Here is a 20,427-nt window from a genome sequence, read left to right as displayed (position 1 = left end):
GCATTAATGTTAACCACAGGATCCTCAATGAAGTACATCTTTATTACTTGTATTTCCACCTCAATGAATCCTGCAAACAGGTGAAATATCTACAAAGAGCTTTGAAACACTTTACTCAAGGTTGCGGGTCTCTCTTAAATAGTAGACATAAAATGTAAATTATAAATAAACTGAAAACTAGATATCTTATCAAAGACAGTTGCATTTTCACTTTGGTCATAACTACTAATAAATATGTTTCACATAACTTATGGACTACATGATGGCTACTTGGCCATCAAACTTTAGGTATTCGGCTCATATGAGGAGTTGCACAGCCAAACTCTTTTGCAACATGCTAGTCCTTTTTACACTCTTTGAGAATAAAGAAGTAATTGAATTCATGACTTTATCTATATGCTATGCAATAGTTGATTACTTTATTGTATATGAAACACAAAGGCTTGTCCTATGTGTAGCATAATGAATAGTCGTCATAAAAGGATTATCATTTCTTGGTAGTGTTGATAATCCTTGGTAGTGTTGATAATCCTCATTGACAAAATCTATCATAGTGGAAGCTCCATCTCAAACCATCTTTGATATCAAGTCCAATTCGGAATAAGAACTGTTTTTTCACATCAGAGAGTGATGAAGACATTCCACTCTCAATTTCTAAAGCCCTAGAAAAATGGTGACAGGATCCAATCAGATATTGGGAAACTCCAATGTCAGTAAATTCATCCATAAGAAGACTAAAATAGGGAGAATTCTTTATCTTACTAATATGCACTTTCATTAGTGATTCGCTAATATACTAGACAAACATAGGACAAGCTTTCTCATTATGGCATACGTTTAGGTAAGGGCACTCACAAAATGAGAGTAGCTCTAAGACTGAAACATACTTATTACTTACTAGAGGTAAGATCTTCTTTAGCCACATGATAAGTAGGTGCAAATAGATTCAAAATAGCAATGTCAATTTTGTCTTTATTCTTTGCCAAAGTATCATTTATTACCACCTTTTGTTTTCCATAAAAGTAAGAGCCTACTTATGGGCTTTACTCTTTGCATGATTTGTAAGGGCACTCTGTTGGATATTACTTGAACCAAATTTTCCAAATTCACTTTTTCACTTTTTATCTTGCTTACAGAAAGTACAAAAGATTTTGGCTACATCCTTGTCAAGTAAGCCCAATCAAAAACCGTAGTCCAAGATACGTTCCTCTACTCATGCTCTTTGGTGACAAGTAGCTTCTTTAGCACTAGTGGCATCATCTTGCTCCTTAAGGCTCTCATTCTCTACTTCTATTGCTACATTTTGAACCACTCTTGAAACATGCTTGGAACTTCTCTTCCTTTTCTTTGGAGACTCACGTGTGTCCTTTCTCGTAAATCCACACATCCCAAATAAAGTTGATTGAATAAAAGACATCTTTCTTGTCGATACAAAAAAAAATCCTCTTTTAAGTATACTATTGGAGAGCATATAATGTGCATATTCTAGACTAGCATTGAAGAAAACAATAGCAAAATTATTACAAACAAATAAAATCGGACACATGCAAAATGTGACAAATACATTCTTTCAAACACACACACCCCAGCAACTAATTAGCGCCTTATATGCCACCATACTCTTTTTCCTATCTAAATGATTGCAAATCCAAATTTCAAGTAGGGTTTCAATAAACATGGCAAGCATGCCTACATCATGATCATCATTATTCCTTTCTTTTGCTTGGCTATGGCCAACTACCCTCCTCCAGCCTCCAAGGCACAATTTGTTGAGCACGAATTTGGAATCCTTTGTCCTCCATGGCAGGCTCTTTTGGCTGTATTGCGCTAGGAGATAAGGTTTTTAAAAATATATTAGTAACTCTATGCCAACTATGGAGTTACTAATATGGCCAACTACCCTCCTCCAGCCTCCAAGGCACAATTTGTTGAGCACGAATTTGGAATCCTTTGTCCTCCATGGCAGGCTCTTTTGGCTGTATTGCGCTAGGAGATAAGGTTTTTAAAAATATATTAGTAACTCTATGCCAACTATGGAGTTACTAATAATAGAATATTATTAACGTCACACAATTTAGACTCTAAAGTCTAAACTGTAGAGTTTAGATTAATGTTTAAAAGTCTAGATTAACAATGAACACCTTAACGTTTATATTTTATTTTATTTATATAATTATATAATCAAATTAACTTCCAAAGTCTATAATGTACACCCAACCTTATTTTAAAGGCATTTCAATTTGGAATCCTTATAATCAAGACCGATTGTTGTTGTGATATTCTATTCACTCAAATTATCATATAGTTGCATTAATTAATTATCATAATATTCTTTTTTTTAAGAGAGAGAGAGAGAGAGAGAGAGAGAGAGAGAGAGAGAGAGAGAGAGAGAGAGAGAGAGAGAGAGAGAGAGAGATTTATATTAGTATGCTATCCAACCACATGTACAATAGTCACCCTTTTGCACATACCAAAGGAACAATTTAGATTTGATTATTGTAATATTCTAATCACTCAAATTATCATATAGTTGTATTAATTAAATGCCACATGGCATTTAATTAATACAACCTTAGTATATGAGCCCCCCTCCTCCTACTCTCTGTATTGTACTCGTAGAGAATGAGCCCTTCCTCAGCACTATCTCCCACGGGGTTATAAAGACTCCTTAGGCATGGGATCAACGGCAGGAAGGCCGGTCAGTGGGCGGGCGACAATGGGGGCCGTCCAATCTCTAGCGCCTTTTTGTAAACTCAGACACCAATAGTCACCTGTCGGGGCGATAGGTGCCCAGGCGAGATTCGAAGCCGGGCCGACCTAACACAAAACGCTATAATTACACCTGCCCGTGTTCATGCTCTGGACAGTCGGCCATTAGGCCTTAAGCTTATCCCCCCCCCCCCCCCCCCCCCGACAATCCAACGTCCTCTAGCTAAGATCAGATGGCCCTCATTGGCCCCGCTCAGCCTTCCACTATTGATCCCATGCCCAAGGGGTCCCTCTGGGAGAGAGTCTTGAGATGGGCTCTTTAAACCTTTTATAGAGAATTGTGAGACCTTAAATAGAAAGGACATGGGTGAATGCATGCAAATAAAAAGAGTCATCTACTTTTTCAACCATTAATCATTCCATACAAAAACTGGAAAAACTCTTCGAATATATTTAATGGAATTGCAAAGTGGGCTATTTTTTAAACCTTGAAAAAAGCCTGGCTTACCCAATCAAATCTATGCTAGCCTTTGAGAAATACACTAAAGACGGATTTTTTCGTATATATACAGTGCGACAGAGTGTATTTGATGCAACTCTGAGACTTAGGGTTTCTGCGCGATCCAGCCATGTTGAAGGTCTATACGCTGGAGCAGGTCTCAGAGCACAGAATCTCCCAGGACTGCTGGCTCATCATCGAGGGCAAGGTTAGCTCTCTTTTGTCATCACCTCCTTTTTTCCACTGTGCTCACCCAGCACGAACAGGTATCTGTAATTAAACTGCACGAAAACCCTTTAAAAAACGCAGATATGAACCAAAACACCTCTCATGCATGCATGGCTGCCAAAGCCCTTGGCCAGGGCCCTGTATGCATAGCCATAAATGTACCAATGAGGAAATCTTGGTCCGCACACATAGTTGTGAAAACTGGGCATTGCCGGCAAAAGCCCTTGCCAATCTTGTTGAGACGAAAAGCTGAGGCTGAAGGAGAGATATGCATGGTCAGCTCCAAGGGGGCGGGTCAGAATGGTGACGATATGTATGGATGTGGCTAAAGCCGGAGATCCCATCAGGTAATCCACTGTACTCAAGCCTCCACCATGTGGGAAGCATGTGAGCTCCGGAAGAAGGCCAACGGGACATCCCGTTGAAGATGGCTAAGCCATGTGTGGTCCCCAGCACAAGGAACTTTTTCCCTGATGAAACCGAGGTGGGCAGTACAATCCAAATTTCTAGGAATATTAAACCTCACATTAAAGACACTAAGTACAGATAGCTTTACCAATTACAACCACACTCACCCACACTCAACTTAATGGGTATAAAAGATTTGGAGAAGTTGACAACACAATGGGTCCGGAACGGGCCACCTCCCCCCCCTATAAATAAAACTTTATTACAGGAAGTATTTACAAATACATGTAGAGGGTGCTCTTGCACCGGATTTCCAAGTATCAAAGATGAAAACGAAATAAAACAAGTTCCTCCACCCAACTCTTAAGACAAGGAGTGTTTCTAGCTGGTGTAGTGTGGATCTCGCAGGAGAAGCCCAGTCTCACGTAGTCAGCTATGTGGATCTCACAAGCTCTCCTAGTCTCATACTATGCCAGATACTCCTAGAGAGCCTTGCTCATCTAGTCTTCAAACTGAAGTTGAAACATTTGTACAACATCACTTTCTAACACATACCTTCCTTTTGGATTCTCCTTCAAAGTACTTGTATCAAGTGAAGTATTCGATGAAGAGCCTTTAGCAAATTCTACATTTGAATTTTATGATTGGTTCTCCACCCATTTGTGTGTATGTGATAGATTTATGCTAACAATTAACTGTCACTCCCTGTATTTAGCCTTAGTATATGAGTAGGAATGGATGTGCTGAGAGAGTGATACACTTTGTATGTAGCCTTGTATGCAGTAAACTACCCAATGGGGAACAAAGAAAGAGTTTTTTGACAAGCTGGCCCTCTTCTCTTCTTTGTGCACAGCCTTGAAAAAGCCAAGAATAGAAATGATGGAGTATCTCTCTAGTTTAGTTTTGAAAGAAGAAAAGGAGAGATACTTGTGGTGCAGTCTAGCCAGCGAGCATATAGATGTCTTTCATTCCGCCTGTGTGTGAGAGCTTTAATCACTTCAGTCGGCTTGCGTGTAAGAAAGAGAGAGAAAATATTGAACTCTTCTGGCCAAGAGAGAGATTGATTTCAAAATAGCATTGCATTGTTAAGCCTGTCGGCGGTGAGAGAAGCGTGTTCCCAGCGCTACAAGACCGAACATTAGTACAACAAATAAGCCTGTTCCCAGACTTATTTGCTGTACTAATTCTTTCTATTTGCTACTTCCCTTAGTGCTAGGCTTCAACCATATAGCTTCTGAGTCATAGAGACATCACACTGCTCACAAGGATCAACACCTGTTACAGTGCACAAACAAGTCCTGGAAACCTGATGAAACCTGTCAACCACCCCCTCTGAATCCGGAACCACAAAGCCTGGAGAAACTACCTCCTTCTGCAAGTAAGCACCTGCCACCTGCCTGGCTTTCCGAAAGGTCCCCGTGGAAAGAACATTCTCAACTACTGGAAGTTCTATGTCCCGAATACTACGAGACATCAGAGCATAAGTGACCTGTTCAGCTTCCTCTGACTGACGAACACAAGAACTACCAACATCAGTACTGGAAAGTTCCTGCCAACTGCTGCCATCTACCGGTAAGCTATCCACCATCTGGTCTCGGAAAGCCTGCGCCTGCAAGCGTATCCACACTTAAGTGGCCATTACCAGACTGCCACTCATCACAAACCTGAGGACTTGGGAGAGAGAGTGCTGAAAGCCTGTAAACTCCATTCTCCACTCCGCCTTCCCAAACCACTTGGCCTGTTGCTTTGTCCCGGAGAGCAACAAAATGCTCATCAAACTCCACCCGTACGCCAGTCTTGCAAACCTGATGCACTTACAACAGATGAAAACCAAGTGCCGGAACATACAACACCTAGGAGGAATGCTTTCCCCCTCTGCCATCGGGAACTATCTCCATCCTGCCCTCACTGTGAACTGGGATAGTGGACGTATCCCCAGTAAGAATATGACCAGAAAGCCTGCAGAGATCCTGTAAACCGGAACGGGAAGGAGTCATGTGCTTGGAAGCACCACTGTCGAGAATCCACTCCCGAGTATCCGTTGCGGAGAGTCCTCCAATCTCCTCCCTGCCTGAAGAAAATGAAGCATCGGTGTCCATCACCTCCAGGTGCACAAAAGCCGGAGTCTTCATGATTGCTGCTGAGGCGTCTTCACCCTTCTCGGTCTTCCGCTTGGGACACTGCCTCCAGTAGTGGCCTTTCTCGCCACAATCATTACAGGTCCTCTCCGCCTTCAGTTTCTTGCGGTCAGCGTCGGACTTTTTCTCAGAAGACTTCTCCGATGAAGCCTTCCCTTTGCCCGAGTTACGGCCTTTCGACCGTTGGCCAGTAAAGGCCTCCGAACCATAGTAGCAGGGGAACCCCGTTTCCCCCCATTGGGAACGGTGGAACGCGTTCCCCCATCGCGTGGACCAGTGGAACGCTAGAAACGAATGGTGGAACGTTGAGGTGGTCGAAAAGAGGTGGAACGGCAGGGAACGGTGGTCGAACGGGAGATGGAACGGGCGAGGGAACGCGAGCCTGCCGTTCCCCCACGTGGGAACGTGCTGATGACGTGGATTTTTTTTAAAAAAATTGAAGCCCGTAAGCCTTGCGCCAGGCGCTTTTCGGAAATTCGCACCGGTCCCGTACGCCTTTCGTCGCCCGTCGCTTTTTGGAGTTCACGCCTGTACCAGTGTAGTCGCCGTTGCTGTCCACGACTCCACGAGTCCACTGCCCGTACTGTCCTGCCCGTACGGCAGCTGTTCTGACATTCTGTACTACATAGTACAGTCGCCCCAGCCACTGGCAGCCAGGCCCCCAGCCCTTGCACTGTGCAGTGTGCAGACTTCCAGTGTACAGTGTACATTGTACACACAGTGACTACATTCATCTAAAAGGCAAGGCAGCAAGAAGCTTTTCTCTTTCTTCTCTCTCTCTTTTTTTGTTTGAACTTTGAACTTTTGGTGTTTTAAAAATTACCTATGGTGAATCACAATCTGGACTGCACACTGCACAGTGCACAGTCTCTCCCCATTAAACAGAAGAAAAAAAAAGGACTCATTTCTCTGTAATGGTTAACTTTGAAAGCCTATTCAACTTTTTGCCCGAATTTGCAGACATCATGGCTTACTCGGGTTCAAAGCGATCGGCTTCGAATGCTACTTGGTGGGACGAGGTTGAAAGGCTAGAAAGGTATTCATCTAAGGGAGGTGCAACACGATGGAAATGCAAGCAATGTAACAAAGAGAAGTCAGGAGGAGCAAACCGTGTGAGAGCACATCTATGCCATGTGAACAATGAAAAAGCACAAGTGAACAAATGCCCAGGGACAACACCTGAAATGCGTAGAGAGCTTTTGGCAAAGTACCCAAGTGAAGAGGAGAAAGCATGTGCACGAAAGAAACCGGCAATTGATGCATCTTACTTCAGTAGACAAGGGGAAGATGTACACTTGGGAGATGGACAACAGTATGGAGGACTTGGGAGCTTTGCATTTTCCCAAGATTCGCAGTCTATGGGTGCAAGTTCCGGCAAGCAGCAAACCTTGGGAGCAGCTTGGGATCCCCGCAAGAAAGAGAGGGTAGATGCAGTTGTTGCAAGGTTCTTTTATCATGATCATGTAGCATTCAATGTTGCCAGGTCTCCATATTTCATTGAAATGGTCCAGGAGATTGCACGGTATGGCCCAACATACAAGCCTCCTTCATATGAGACCATACGCACCACCTTGTTGCAAAAGGAGAAAGCTGCAATTGAATGTGCTTTAGAGTCTGTGCATGAAAGTTGGGCAAAGAATGGTGTGTCACTTATTGCAGATGGTTGGAGTGACACTCGAAAAAGGTCCATTCATGGCATGGTTGCTTATTCTCGAGGAAGAATGCAATTCATTTCCTCACATGATGCTTCTGGGACTGGAAAAACTGCAGATCAGCTTGTGGAAGAGTGGGCCGAAGGTATTGAAAAAGTTGGACCAGAGAATGTTATTCAGTTCTTAGCTGATGGTGAGGCAACAAATAGAGCAGCTGGTCTTAAGCTTGAAGACAGGTATCCGCATATCACATTCAGTCCATGCTTTGCTCATTGTTTGAGCAACTTATTGAAGGATGTTGGCAGCTTGCCATGGGTTGATCCACACATTCAAAAAGGCAAGGAGATAATAAGCTTCATTCAAAACCATCAGTTTATTTTGAATGAATTCCGCAAGAGATCGGCCAAAAAGGATCTCTTGAAGTACTCAGAGACATGCTTTGGTTATAACTTTCTCATGATGAAGAGGTTATCCAAAGTGCAATTGCCTTTGAAGCAGTTGGTTGTATGCAATGAGTGGATGGGATGGGCACTTTCTCGCTCAAGAGCGGGCATAGAGGTTGCAAGAACCATACAAGACTTCACATTTTGGGATGAAGTCAATACTATCAATGCTATGATGAAGCCGATCATGCGCTTGATGCGGATTGCAGATGGACGGGAGCCATGCATTGGCAAGTGAAACCGATCCCGTCAAGTGGGAAAGACTCCGTTGGACACCCACACGCTTAATAGCACAACTTTAAAACCACAAATTTGAAATGGACAACTTAAAACAACTTGAAATTAAATGAAATGAAATGGAAAGATGGACACCAGCACTGGGGCCGGAACGGGCCGACCCCCCCCTCAATATATGATATATTTATTGGGAGTATTTAATAAATACAATGCTCCATGGGTTCCAAGAACCAGATAATGTCCATGTACATATGAAAACAGTACCAAACAAATAGGCTCGAATTTCGATGTAGAAGCTCGAAGCAGAACGACCACTAGTGTGGTCCAATCGCTACGGTCCTGTGCTTTCACTGGACTCCGCGGAGAGCGCCTCACTGGTGTTCCGAGACCACGCACAAACAGGCGCTCTCGCACTAACGCCTGGCTCTCCCGATCTCAGCACCTTTGGACCGAGGTTCGCCAAAATAGCTTGGACAACCCGGCACCGAACGGGTGTTGGCCGAGCGGGATGAATCCTTTATCAGATTTAAACATAAAATACTTTACTCAAATCTGAAAATCACTTACTTGTAGATTGTTGATAGAAAACCAATACTTGTGGTATGATGAAGTCACCCAGGTGATGCGAAGTCTCCCTGTAGAACACCAGTGGAGAGGATGTACCACCACAAAGGACACAGCCGCCTGCTGTGAGAGAGAAACATCCACTTGCAAGTGAGGAGAGAGAGACTTGGCTGCTGATTGGAGATGGAGTGCACAACCTCTTGCCTGATTGGAGAAGGAGTGCACAGTCACTTGCAGCCTGCTGGACAGTAAGAGCAACCCCTTTGTTGAGATGGCACAGTTGCCTGCAGGAGAGGAGCAGTTGAGTGAGGCGTGGCCTTCAGATGGAGGCAGCCAACTCTGTGTAGGCAGAGCATGTGATGGGCGCCTGGCTGGGAAAGGAGAAGCAGCCGCCAACAGTCAAGGTGAAGTTGCTTGTATGTGAGGTGAGCAGCCGCCTGTAGTACAGTACAGCCAGCCGCCTGGGAGAGAGCAGCGTGGAGCAAACAGTTGCCTGCAACAACACTCAGCCACCTGTAGAGGCAGGCGCAGCCAGCAGCAAAGAGCACTCAGCCACCTGTAGAGAGGTAGGCGCAGCCAGCAGCAAAGAGCACTGCAGCAATCGTTGTGCAGGGAAGGCAGCCGCCTATTGGAGGAGCAGCCGGCTGGAGGATATGGGTGGTGGAGCAGCTGATCCGACAGCAAACGTAGGTGATCACCGGGTGATGAAATCAACGCCAAAAAGATGCGATGGATCCTCACGCTTGAAGAAGGAAGTCTTTTTTCATAAAATTATAGTGGAGTTAACTTTGGTGATACCCACGCATGCATGTGGGGGATTAGTGGGGGTAGGTGACCATGCCCACCCCCACACTCACTTAAAAGTGGGGCTCCCCACCTTGGCCCCAAAGTGGGTGCCCACTTTTAAATAAGTGTGAACACCTAACCTTATAAAATAAAGGGTTAGAATAAAAAATATTAAAACAACATGTGCGACATACTTACCACCTGTTCACATGCACCAAAACTTGTCAGAATACAGAGCAGACTTCACGACTCACTGGCAGGCGTCCCCGCTCAGTAAGTAACACGTCAAACAGGCAAACACACAAATACATGTCATGCGAAAACAGTTTCAAGCATACAAATCATGTGTGCATGTGCAAATAGTAACATGGATATATCTCCCGTTCATGGAACAAGTACAAAATATCTGTCGGCACAAAACTGGCACGACATAAAACATAAAAACCTGGTCTTCCTATGGAGTGACAGTCCCATAGGTAAGACACAGTTCCAGGCACGAGTTTCCCTATGGTGTGACAATCCCATAGGCAAAACACGGCACAAATACTGGCTCTTCCATGGCGTGACAGTCCCATGGATCGAACACAGTCCAGGTCATACACGGGTGGCACTGGTCTGGCTCCCGTCCATACGACACCATCCTGCTAACACACGGGTGGCACGAGTCTGGCTCCCGTCCATGTCAGCAAAATACTGGCCTCTTCACACGAGACACAGGCCTGGCCTCAAGTGAACGAGACGCAAAAACTAGGAATGGACCAAATGGTCGGCCAATTGGTGACATCCCCCCGGGCTTCTAAAGAGTTGACCTCAACTTAAAAGCCTCAAGATATGCCTGCAACAATTGCGGATAATCTGCAAAATAATCTTCATTTACCCATTTGGCATCAATAGGCAAATAATTCTTAAACTTCACAAGGTATCTCCTGGAAAGCTTTCCTGCAGGTAGCTTTCTCTCCTTGTGAAAAACAATCTGTTCTGGCTGGAGGATCTCCTCAAGCTCTTCAATCTCTGGCGGATCTTCTGTGACAGGCTCATCAGGATCTGGCCCCACATATTTCCGAAATAGACTCACATGAAAAGCATTGTGAATCTTCCAATGACTAGGTAAAGCAAGCCTGTAGGACACTTCATTGATTTTGTGAATCACCTTGAAGGGTCCATAATAGCGAGGAGAAAGCTTAGGATATGATCCTTCTCGTCCTGGTCTCTTTCGAAGCCTAGCCTTCTCAAATTTCAGCAATACCCAATCACCTTCTTTGACTTCCATGTCCCTTCTATGCTTGTCAGCAGCCATTTTATGCTTATCCTGAGATCTTGCTATGGCTGTCCGCACCTGACCAAAGGCAACATCTAAGTCACGAACATATTCATCAGCTGCAAAAATCTCATCCTTAGTACGAAGGATGGGTGGCAAGACCACTCTGCCATAAATAATCTCAAACGGAGCCTTTCCTGTGGAAGCATGGATTGTATTGTTGTAGGCAAACTCAACAAGTGGAAGATACTTCTCCCATGCACTCTTTTGATCTGCTACATAACACTTCAACAAATCCAACACGGCTGAATTTGCAGCTTCACTTTGGCCATCCGTTTGGGGATGATAAGCTGATGAAAACTCAAGCTTAGTACCCATATTATCAAACAAAGCCCTCCAAAATAGGCTTGTAGTCCTGGGATCTCTATCCCCAACAATGGATTTAGGCATACCATGATGCTTGAAAATATTAGCAAGAAAAAGCTTTACCATATGATCAGCTTTAATGGTTTTCTTGACGGGCAAGAAGTGAGCTTGCTTGCTAAACCTGTCCACAATAGTCCAAATAGCATCATTCCCATGCTGGGATCTAGGCAAATCCATAATAAAATCCATCGTGATACTTTCCCAAGGTTGCGAGGGAATAGGCAATGGCTGAAGCAAACCTGGAGGCTTTTGCCTGTCAAATTTCACCTTTTGGCAAGTAATACATGCACGCACATAAGCCTCAATGTCTTTACGCATGCTTGGCCAAAAGAAATACCTCTGAATCATGCGAGTAGTAGGTATAATACCTCTATGACCAGCATAAGGTGGAGCGTGACATTCGTCCATAACCTTAGGACGCAAATCCTTCACGACACATAGGCAATTATCCTTCATGAGATAACCCTCGTTGATAACATAAGAGGCATGTGAATGACCAGCCATCAAATCAGTCCATATATGGCAAAAATCAGCATCCAAATGATACAAATCTCTCATAGCAGATAGATCTCCATGAGAGGCCACTGAAACTGCAGCAACATAAGGCCTCCTAGATAGTGCATCGGCCACTATATTTTTCTTTCCTGGAGTATGCACAATCTGAAAATGAAACATGGAAAGAAAATTTGCCATTCTCATCTGCTTCTCTGAAAGCTTGGTTTGAGATAGAAAGTATCTCAAGCTTTGATGATCTGTCTTGACTACAAATTCAGTCCCAAGAAGGTAGTGTTTCCAAATCTTTAAGGCGTGAATTACAGCCAAGAGCTCTTTCTCATAGATATCCATATGAAGCTCAGCATCATGCAAACGACGGCTCTCGTATGCAATTGCATGCCCTTCTTGATTTAGGACAGCTCCTATGCAATCACCACAAGCATCACATTTAACCACGAATGACTTGTGCAAGTCAGGAACAATCAATACTGGACCACATATGATCGCATGCTTGAGCTGCAAGAAAGCATCCTGTTCCTTTGAAGTCCATTTGAAAGCAGTTTTCTTCTTCGTGAGATCATGTAGAGGAGTGGCAATCATAGCAAAATGCCTTATGAAACGCCTGTAATATGAACATAATCCCAGAAAACTACGTACTTGATGTACGTTTTGCAATTCGGGCCAATTCCGAATAGTCTCGATCTTTGCAGGATCCATTGTAACTCCATCCTTGGATACAATATGACCCAGATAATGAATCTCTGAAAGGAAAAACTCACTTTTCTTGGCATTGACGAAAAGTTTATGCTTCCGCAACTCTTCGAACACTGTGACCAAATGAGTTCTGTGTTCCTGGTCATTCTTGGAGAAAACCAAGATATCATCAAAGAAGACTCCTGTAAACTTACGATGGGGTCGGAATATCCTATCCATCATACGATTAAAAGTAGCAGGAGCATTGGTGAGACCAAAAGGCATTACCAAGAATTCATATAATCCGAAGGCTGTCCTGAATGCAGTCTTATGGACATCTTGTGGCACCACGCGTATCTGGTGATAACCACTCTTCAAATCAAGTCTGCTAAAGCAAGCTGAACCATCAAGCTTATCCAAGATATCATCAATACGTGGAATTGGGAATCTGTTCTTGATGGTAAGCTTGTTCAAAGCTCTATAGTCCACACACATACGGAATGATCCGTCCTTCTTTTGAACAAGAAGCACAGGAGAGCAGTAAGGTGAGGAACTGGGCTGAACCAAACCTTTCTCTAAAAGCTCGCTTACCTGCTTCATAATTTCTTCTTGTTGTGCAGCACTCACTCGGTATGCGGGTTTGTTAGGAGGAGAACTACCTGGCACAAGATCTATGCGGTGATCTTCGGGCCTTTGGGGAGGTAATTCACCTGGCAACGAGTCAGCAAAACAGTCTTTGAATGCATTAAGAAAATTCAGCTTATCATTAGACATAGCATCCACATTTTGATGATTTGGCACAAGACTATCACGCACAAAAACCAAGTACGCTGAAAGACTCTTTTTCATTGCTTTATTAATTTGGATGTGTGATACAACTGGGATAGAATCCCCTTCTTTGCCAGCATCAATAAAATGCATGCGGCCTTTATGCATAAAAGAAATCATATTGGACTTGTAGTCTTTGCGGGGCTCAAGCCTATGGTGCCACGGCTTGCCCAACAATACATCACATCCATTCAGAGGAGCAACTAGGAAATGCTCATTATCAAGATAGCCCTGAATATGGATACGCAACTTCCCAATCAAAGGGGTAACCTGCACCTCTTTACCAATAAATGCAGCTTCGGCTTCAATCTGAGGTCCCATGTTTTCAACCTGAATACCCAATGCAGCTGCCATTTGCATAGAGATGAAATTGTCAGTTGCACAGTCATCAAACATGAAGAGTGCGGGCTGATCCTTGATTTGCCCCCAAGCTTTGCAAACCATACGCTCTTTTGCATCATGACCTGTATTACCTTGCACATCAGGAACTGCATGAACATTTGCTTTGGTGTGCTTGTCCTCGTGCTTTGGTTTGCGATCTGGGCATTGCCGAAACATGTGGTCTTTGCTACCACAAGAAAAGCATTTTCCATCCTTAGCATATTGCTCTCTTTGCTCCGGGGTTAAGCCGAATTTGTTCTTCCTTGGGCCCTGTTCTTTAGATGTGTTATTTTCAGCTTTACCACCCTTGTAAGGTTCCCGGAAGTTCTTTTTAGATGGCTGTCCGCCCTTTTGCTGATTTGGGGCAGCCTTGTCCTTCGCCTTGGAACCTCCTTGATCCTGCTTGATCTTGAGCACCAATTGCTCCGTAGCAAGAGCAGAAGCTGTGAGTTGTTGCAACGTATGTTTTGGGTGCAATTCAATACCCGATCTATAAGCAGGTTGCAATCCAGAACGAAACTTCCTCTTTCTTTCATCCTCAGAGATTAGCATGAAGGGAGTCACTTCCAGCAACACTTTCCAAAATTTGTTAACATACTGTTGCACACTCTCATTATCTTTTTGTTCCAGCCTATCCCACTTTTGAGTGAGAGTTTGCTCTGCATTGGGTGGCAAGAACTGAGCATAAAATCTATCCTTGAATTCCTTCCAAGTAGAAATGGGATCCTTGGTGATCTTTTCAGTGATCCACCAATGAGCAGCAGTCCCTTTCAGAAACATGGTAGCATGGCGCACCTTTGACTTTTCTGTAAAGTCCTCATCGCTAAAAGCAATGTCGAACTGTGCCACAAACGCTAACACCTTAGAAGCATCATGTTCACCATGAAAGACATCAAATTTGACAGATTTATCACCTGCTTTGAATTCCTTAAGCTTCCTGGCATGAGGCTCATGATCTTCTCTTTTTCTTTTCCCCTTATCCAACGGGGTAGCCCTGTCTGCATGGGCTCCATGGGCCATCATAGAAGCTTCATGGGGCACGGTGGCATGTGCTCCACGAACTCGAAACTCAGATGCATGTGACTTACCTGCATATGGCAATGTCTCTCCATGAGACAACTCAGAAGGCAAAATTTTTCTGGAAGTAGACCTGTCACCATGAGATACATGTCTGGCATGCATGTGACTTTCATGCCCTCCATGAGCACTGGCATACATATATCTGTCAGGCTTAGTGCCTTGGGGAGAAGATGCATGTCGAGAGGTGACAGTCACCTCTTCCTTTTGCATAAAAGATTTCAGCCTTTGGGATGCGGGATCTCCATGCTTCAAACGAGGTGGATTTCTGAATTTCAGCTCTCCGTCATCCCCCTCTTTGATATCACCTTTGCGAAGGAGATAGGCAAGTGCCAACTCCCTTGGTTTTTTGCCCACTTCACGAGCCATTGATTCAAAGGTTACATCAACCATAGCATCAGCCTTCCTGGCTTCAATAGCACTTTGTAGATGGGGATCTTCATGCAAAAACTTTAATTCTTGCTCTTGAGCCTGCAAAAGTTTTCTCATATGTTCCATTTCAGCCCTCATAGCTTCAGGCTCTTGTTCAAGCATAACTGTCTTCCCTGGAGACAGTTGACCCTTGGATTCACTATCCATAACCCTTTCAAGGGGCTTGTGTCTACCTCGCAGGGCATCAGACCCACGAGAAGCACTAGATGGACCCCTCGAATTTGGCACTTCCAAAGGGTTGCCTTGGCTGTCCATTGAGTTTTAAGTTTGCTAAAAGCGGGATGTCCAGTACACAGGTTCGTTTCCCCACTAGGAAGAGGGAAACAACCGTGCTCTGATACCAATGAAACCGATCCCGTCAAGTGGGAAAGACTCCGTTGGACACCCACACGCTTAATAGCACAACTTTAAAACCACAAATTTGAAATGGACAACTTAAAACAACTTGAAATTAAATGAAATGAAATGGAAAGATGGACACCAGCACTGGGGCCGGAACGGGCCGACCCCCCCCTCAATATATGATATATTTATTGGGAGTATTTAATAAATACAATGCTCCATGGGTTCCAAGAACCAGATAATGTCCATGTACATATGAAAACAGTACCAAACAAATAGGCTCGAATTTCGATGTAGAAGCTCGAAGCAGAACGACCACTAGTGTGGTCCAATCGCTACGGTCCTGTGCTTTCACTGGACTCCGCGGAGAGCGCCTCACTGGTGTTCCGAGACCACGCACAAACAGGCGCTCTCGTACTAACGCCTGGCTCTCCCGATCTCAGCACCTTTGGACCGAGGTTCGCCAAAATAGCTTGGACAACCCGGCACCGAACGGGTGTTGGCCGAGCGGGATGAATCCTTTATCAGATTTAAACATAAAATACTTTACTCAAATCTGAAAATCACTTACTTGTAGATTGTTGATAGAAAACCAATACTTGTGGTATGATGAAGTCACCCAGGTGATGCGAAGTCTCCCTGTAGAACACCAGTGGAGAGGATGTACCACCACAAAGGACACAGCTGCCTGCTGTGAGAGAGAAACATCCACTTGCAAGTGAGGAGAGAGAGACTTGGCTGCTGATTGGAGATGGAGTGCACCACCTCTTGCCTGATTGGAGAAGGAGTGCACAGTCACTTGCAGCCTGCTGGACAGTAAGAGCAACCCCTTTGTTGAGATGGCACAGTTGCCTGCAGGAGAGGAGCAGTTGAGTGAGGCGTGGCCTTCAGATGGAGGCAGCCAACTCTGTGTAGGCAGAGCATGTGATGGGCGCCTGGCTGGGAAAGGAGAAGCAGCCGCCAGCAGTCAAGGTGAAGTTGCTTGTATGTGAGGTGAGCAGCCGCCTGTAGTACAGTACAGCCAGCCGCCTGGGAGAGAGCAGCGTGGAGCAAACAGTTGCCTGCAACAACACTCAGCCACCTGTAGAGGCAGGCGCAGCCAGCAGCAAAGAGCACTCAGCCACCTGTAGAGAGGTAGGCGCAGCCAGCAGCAAAGAGCACTGCAGCAATCGTTGTGCAGGGAAGGCAGCCGCCTATTGGAGGAGTAGCCGGCTGGAGGATATGGGTGGTGGAGCAGCTGATCCGACAGCAAACGTAGGTGATCACCGGGTGATGAAATCAACGCCAAAAAGATGCGATGGATCCTCACGCTTGAAGGAGGAAGTCTTTTTTCATAAAATTATAGTGGAGTTAACTTTGGTGATACCCACGCATGCATGTGGGGGATTAGTGGGGGTAGGTGACCATGCCCACCCCCACACTCACTTAAAAGTGGGGCTCCCCACCTTGGCCCCAAAGTGGGTGCCCAAAGGGGGTGCCCACTTTTAAATAAGTGTGAACACCTAACCTTATAAAATAAAGGGTTAGAATAAAAAATATTAAAACAACATGTGCGACATACTTACCACCTGTTCACATGCACCAAAACTTGTCAGAATACAGAGCAGACTTCACGACTCACTGGCAGGCGTCCCCGCTCAGTAAGTAACACGTCAAACAGGCAAACACACAAATACATGTCATGCGAAAACAGTTTCAAGCATACAAATCATGTGTGCATGTGCAAATAGTAACATGGACATATCTCCCGTTCATGGAACAAGTACAAAATATCTGTCGGCACAAAACTGGCACGACATAAAACATAAAAACCTGGTCTTCCTATGGAGTGACAGTCCCATAGGTAAGACACAGTTCCAGGCACGAGTTTCCCTATGGTGTGACAATCCCATAGGCAAAACACGGCACAAATACTGGCTCTTCCATGGCGTGACAGTCCCATGGATCGAACACAGTCCAGGTCATACACGGGTGGCACTGGTCTGGCTCCCGTCCATACGACACCATCCTGCTAACACACGGGTGGCACAGTCTGGCTCCCGTCCATGTCAGCAAAATACTGGCCTCTTCACACGAGACACAGGCCTGGCCTCAAGTGAACGAGACGCAAAAACTAGGAATGGACCAAATGGTCGGCCAATTGGTGACAGCAAGGTTTATGAGGGGGCTGACCGAATGATCGAGAAAATAGGGGAAATGGGCTTGTCTGATGAGAAATATGCAGAGGTTCGAGAATTATGTGAAGCACGATGGAATGGTTATCATTCTCCTACGCATGCTGCAGCGTATGTCTTGGATCCCGAGTTCCAAGGATGTGGACAAGAGGCCGATGATGAGGTGATGGATGGTTGGGAGACAGTGCTTTCTAGGCAGGTTCGTGATGCAGATAAACGAAGGTTGGTGAAAGACCAACTTGGATTTTATCGCAGCAAGTTGGGAAGGTTTGGATCGGCTGATGCACAGAGAGATAGGTTTAAGATAGGGGCTGCTTTATGGTGGGAGGATTATGGGGCTCGTACACCACAGCTTCAATCATTGGCAGTAAGGATCTTGTCTCAAGGTGCAAGCTCCTCTCCGATTGAGCAGCTATGGAGTGTGTTCGGCCATGTTGCATCCAAGAAGAGGAACAAATTTGGGACAAAACAAGTCAATGACTTGATTTTTGTAAGTGCTAATTTGCGCTTGCTTGGTGATATGGCATCTCCCAAACCAGAGAAGTTTATATTGCTTGATGAGGAGTCCTCGGATGATGAGGAGACACATGGACTTGCAGATCCTGGTCAGGATGGGATTGAAGATTTGGATGCTGCAGATGTTGGTCTTGATGATATGGCTTTCTTGGATGACATAGATGATAGTCTCCTTGATGGCATCACTGGCAGTAGCCATGCATGATATCTCCTTACTATTTGCATGTCACCTTGAGGCTTGGACTTTGGACTTGGATTGTTTCTTTTATCTAGGCTGTGCCATGTGGGCCACATTTTGTGCTTTTTGTCACTTATGTCATGTATGATGTGGGCTAATTTATTTTGACTTGTGAGATCTATTCAGTGTTAGTATCTAGCCATGCAAATTATGGTGCACTAGACTTTAGTGTGTCTCTGATTTGGTTATATAAATGAGCATTGTATGTTAAGATTTATCGTCATTTCTAGGAATTATCTAGGTCGTTCCCTGTTTCCGTTCCCCCTCGTTCCCGTTCCCCCTTTTTCTCGTTCCCGTTCCCCTGGTGGTGCTTTCGTCCCGTTCCCGTTCCCGTTCCCGTTCCGTTGCTACTATGCTCCACGCGCCCTCCTGTGACATTTTACTGCGAGATCTTCGTCCCGACTATACTCCATTATCTCCGGTGCCCAGTTCTTTGGCGGAAGCCGATGCAGTAACTTCCGAGGACGATCCCGAAGAAGTGGAAGACCCCGACTTCGCGTACGAGGATCCTGTTACTGTCTCTCCAGCAGCTTTTCCTTCCATTCTACATTTCGGGTGGACCTTTCCTGCTTCACCACAGTACTCTATCTGAGTGCTCTAGATGTCGACTTCGCACGACAACGTGCCACCCGCTGATCCTCAGATGGAGGCCTTGCAGATGACTACTCTCCAACAACAGATGGAGGACTTGCAAAAGGCCTTTTTCGACGGTATGGCATCAATGAGATCACAAATGGAAGACATGCAACAACGGCATCAACATCAGCGCGAGGGATCCAGGAAGTCACAGCGAGCACATCGTTCACGTTCTCCAACATCATCATCGTCATCCTCGGTGGGCCAGCAGGACGATCCCTTAACTCCTCCCAATCCGACTGCCGAGGTAGACAATGTTGAACTTAAACTTTTATATAAATTAATGACCACAGCACAAACACGAAAGATGGACATCAAGTTACCTGAGCCCTACAATGGCCGCCGCGATAAGCGGTTAATCGATCACTGGCTCTACAAAATGGAGGTTTATTTCTCAAATACCGAATTGCCTGAGAACAAAAAGGTGGCATTGGCCAGTACTCTCTTGAAAGATACCGCCTTCCTTTGGTGGCGACGCAGGATTTCAGATGGCAAGTCTACTCCAACGTGGGATAAATTCCGGCGTGCTCTTCGCAAGGCTTTTGAGCCTGCAAATGCAAACTTTCATGCCAGGTCTTCTCTCCGCCGCCTGAGTCAAACTGGCTCCGTGGCCGCGTACATCTCAGAGTTTCAAAAACTGGCTCTGGAGATAGAGACACTCAACCCGTCTGACCAGCTTCACAGTTTCATTGACGGGCTTGAACCCACGATCCAAGACGAAGTCCATAAGTACAATCCTGCCACCCTGGATGAAGCAATCTCGTATGTCGAGCGCATTAGTGATTACCGGCGTCCTCCCAGGAACTTTTCCTCCGGCGCCCGTTCCTACCAGCGGAATCAATCCAATGGGACTAGCCAACCCCAGCGTCCTAATTCTGGACAACCCAACTCTCGGCGACCATATTCTGGACAACAGTCCTTCCGGCCGTGCTTTTCCGAGCAAACTTCCGCGTCAAATGCAGGATCCTCTCAGACCGAATCCTCTGGCAGAAGCAGAAACCGAGATCGGTCTCGACAGGACCGTCGCAACAATGATCGGCGCAACTTCAAGCAAGAAACCTCTTCAGGACAGCAAACCTCTTCATCAACTGCCCCTTCATCCCTACCTAGTCGCCAGGGCCTCTGCACAATTTGTTCTGGCGATCATTGGTGGTATGAATGTCCTCAGCGTCGGCGCAATTCTCAGTTGGACAGTTGTCACCATGCTGATCATGACCCGCCTCCTGTGAAAGACAAGAACAAACAAATGGCTTGTTCTGTTCGCGTT

General features: G+C 45.3%; 1 protein-coding gene across 1 annotated transcript in view; it reads left to right on the top strand.

Moving 5' to 3' along the window:
• Window positions 1-3,215: 3,215 nt before the first annotated feature.
• The window catches only part of LOC147606650 (cytochrome b5-like), a 50,489-nt gene continuing 33,277 nt past the window's right edge, over window positions 3,216-20,427 (top strand). The window contains exon 1 of the mRNA XM_086792079.1: window positions 3,216-3,416. Within this exon, the coding sequence (XP_086648205.1) occupies window positions 3,339-3,416 (78 nt within the window). The 5' untranslated portion in view covers window positions 3,216-3,338. The remainder of the gene's footprint in view (window positions 3,417-20,427) is intronic.

Source organism: Cibotium barometz, chromosome 57 (assembly GCF_041138505.1).
Source record: "Cibotium barometz isolate CiBa-2024 chromosome 57, ASM4113850v1, whole genome shotgun sequence".
Classification (NCBI taxonomy): Eukaryota; Viridiplantae; Streptophyta; class Polypodiopsida; order Cyatheales; family Cibotiaceae; genus Cibotium; species Cibotium barometz.
Note: the sequence above shows the minus strand (reverse complement) of the source record. Positions and strands in the feature narration are given on the sequence as shown.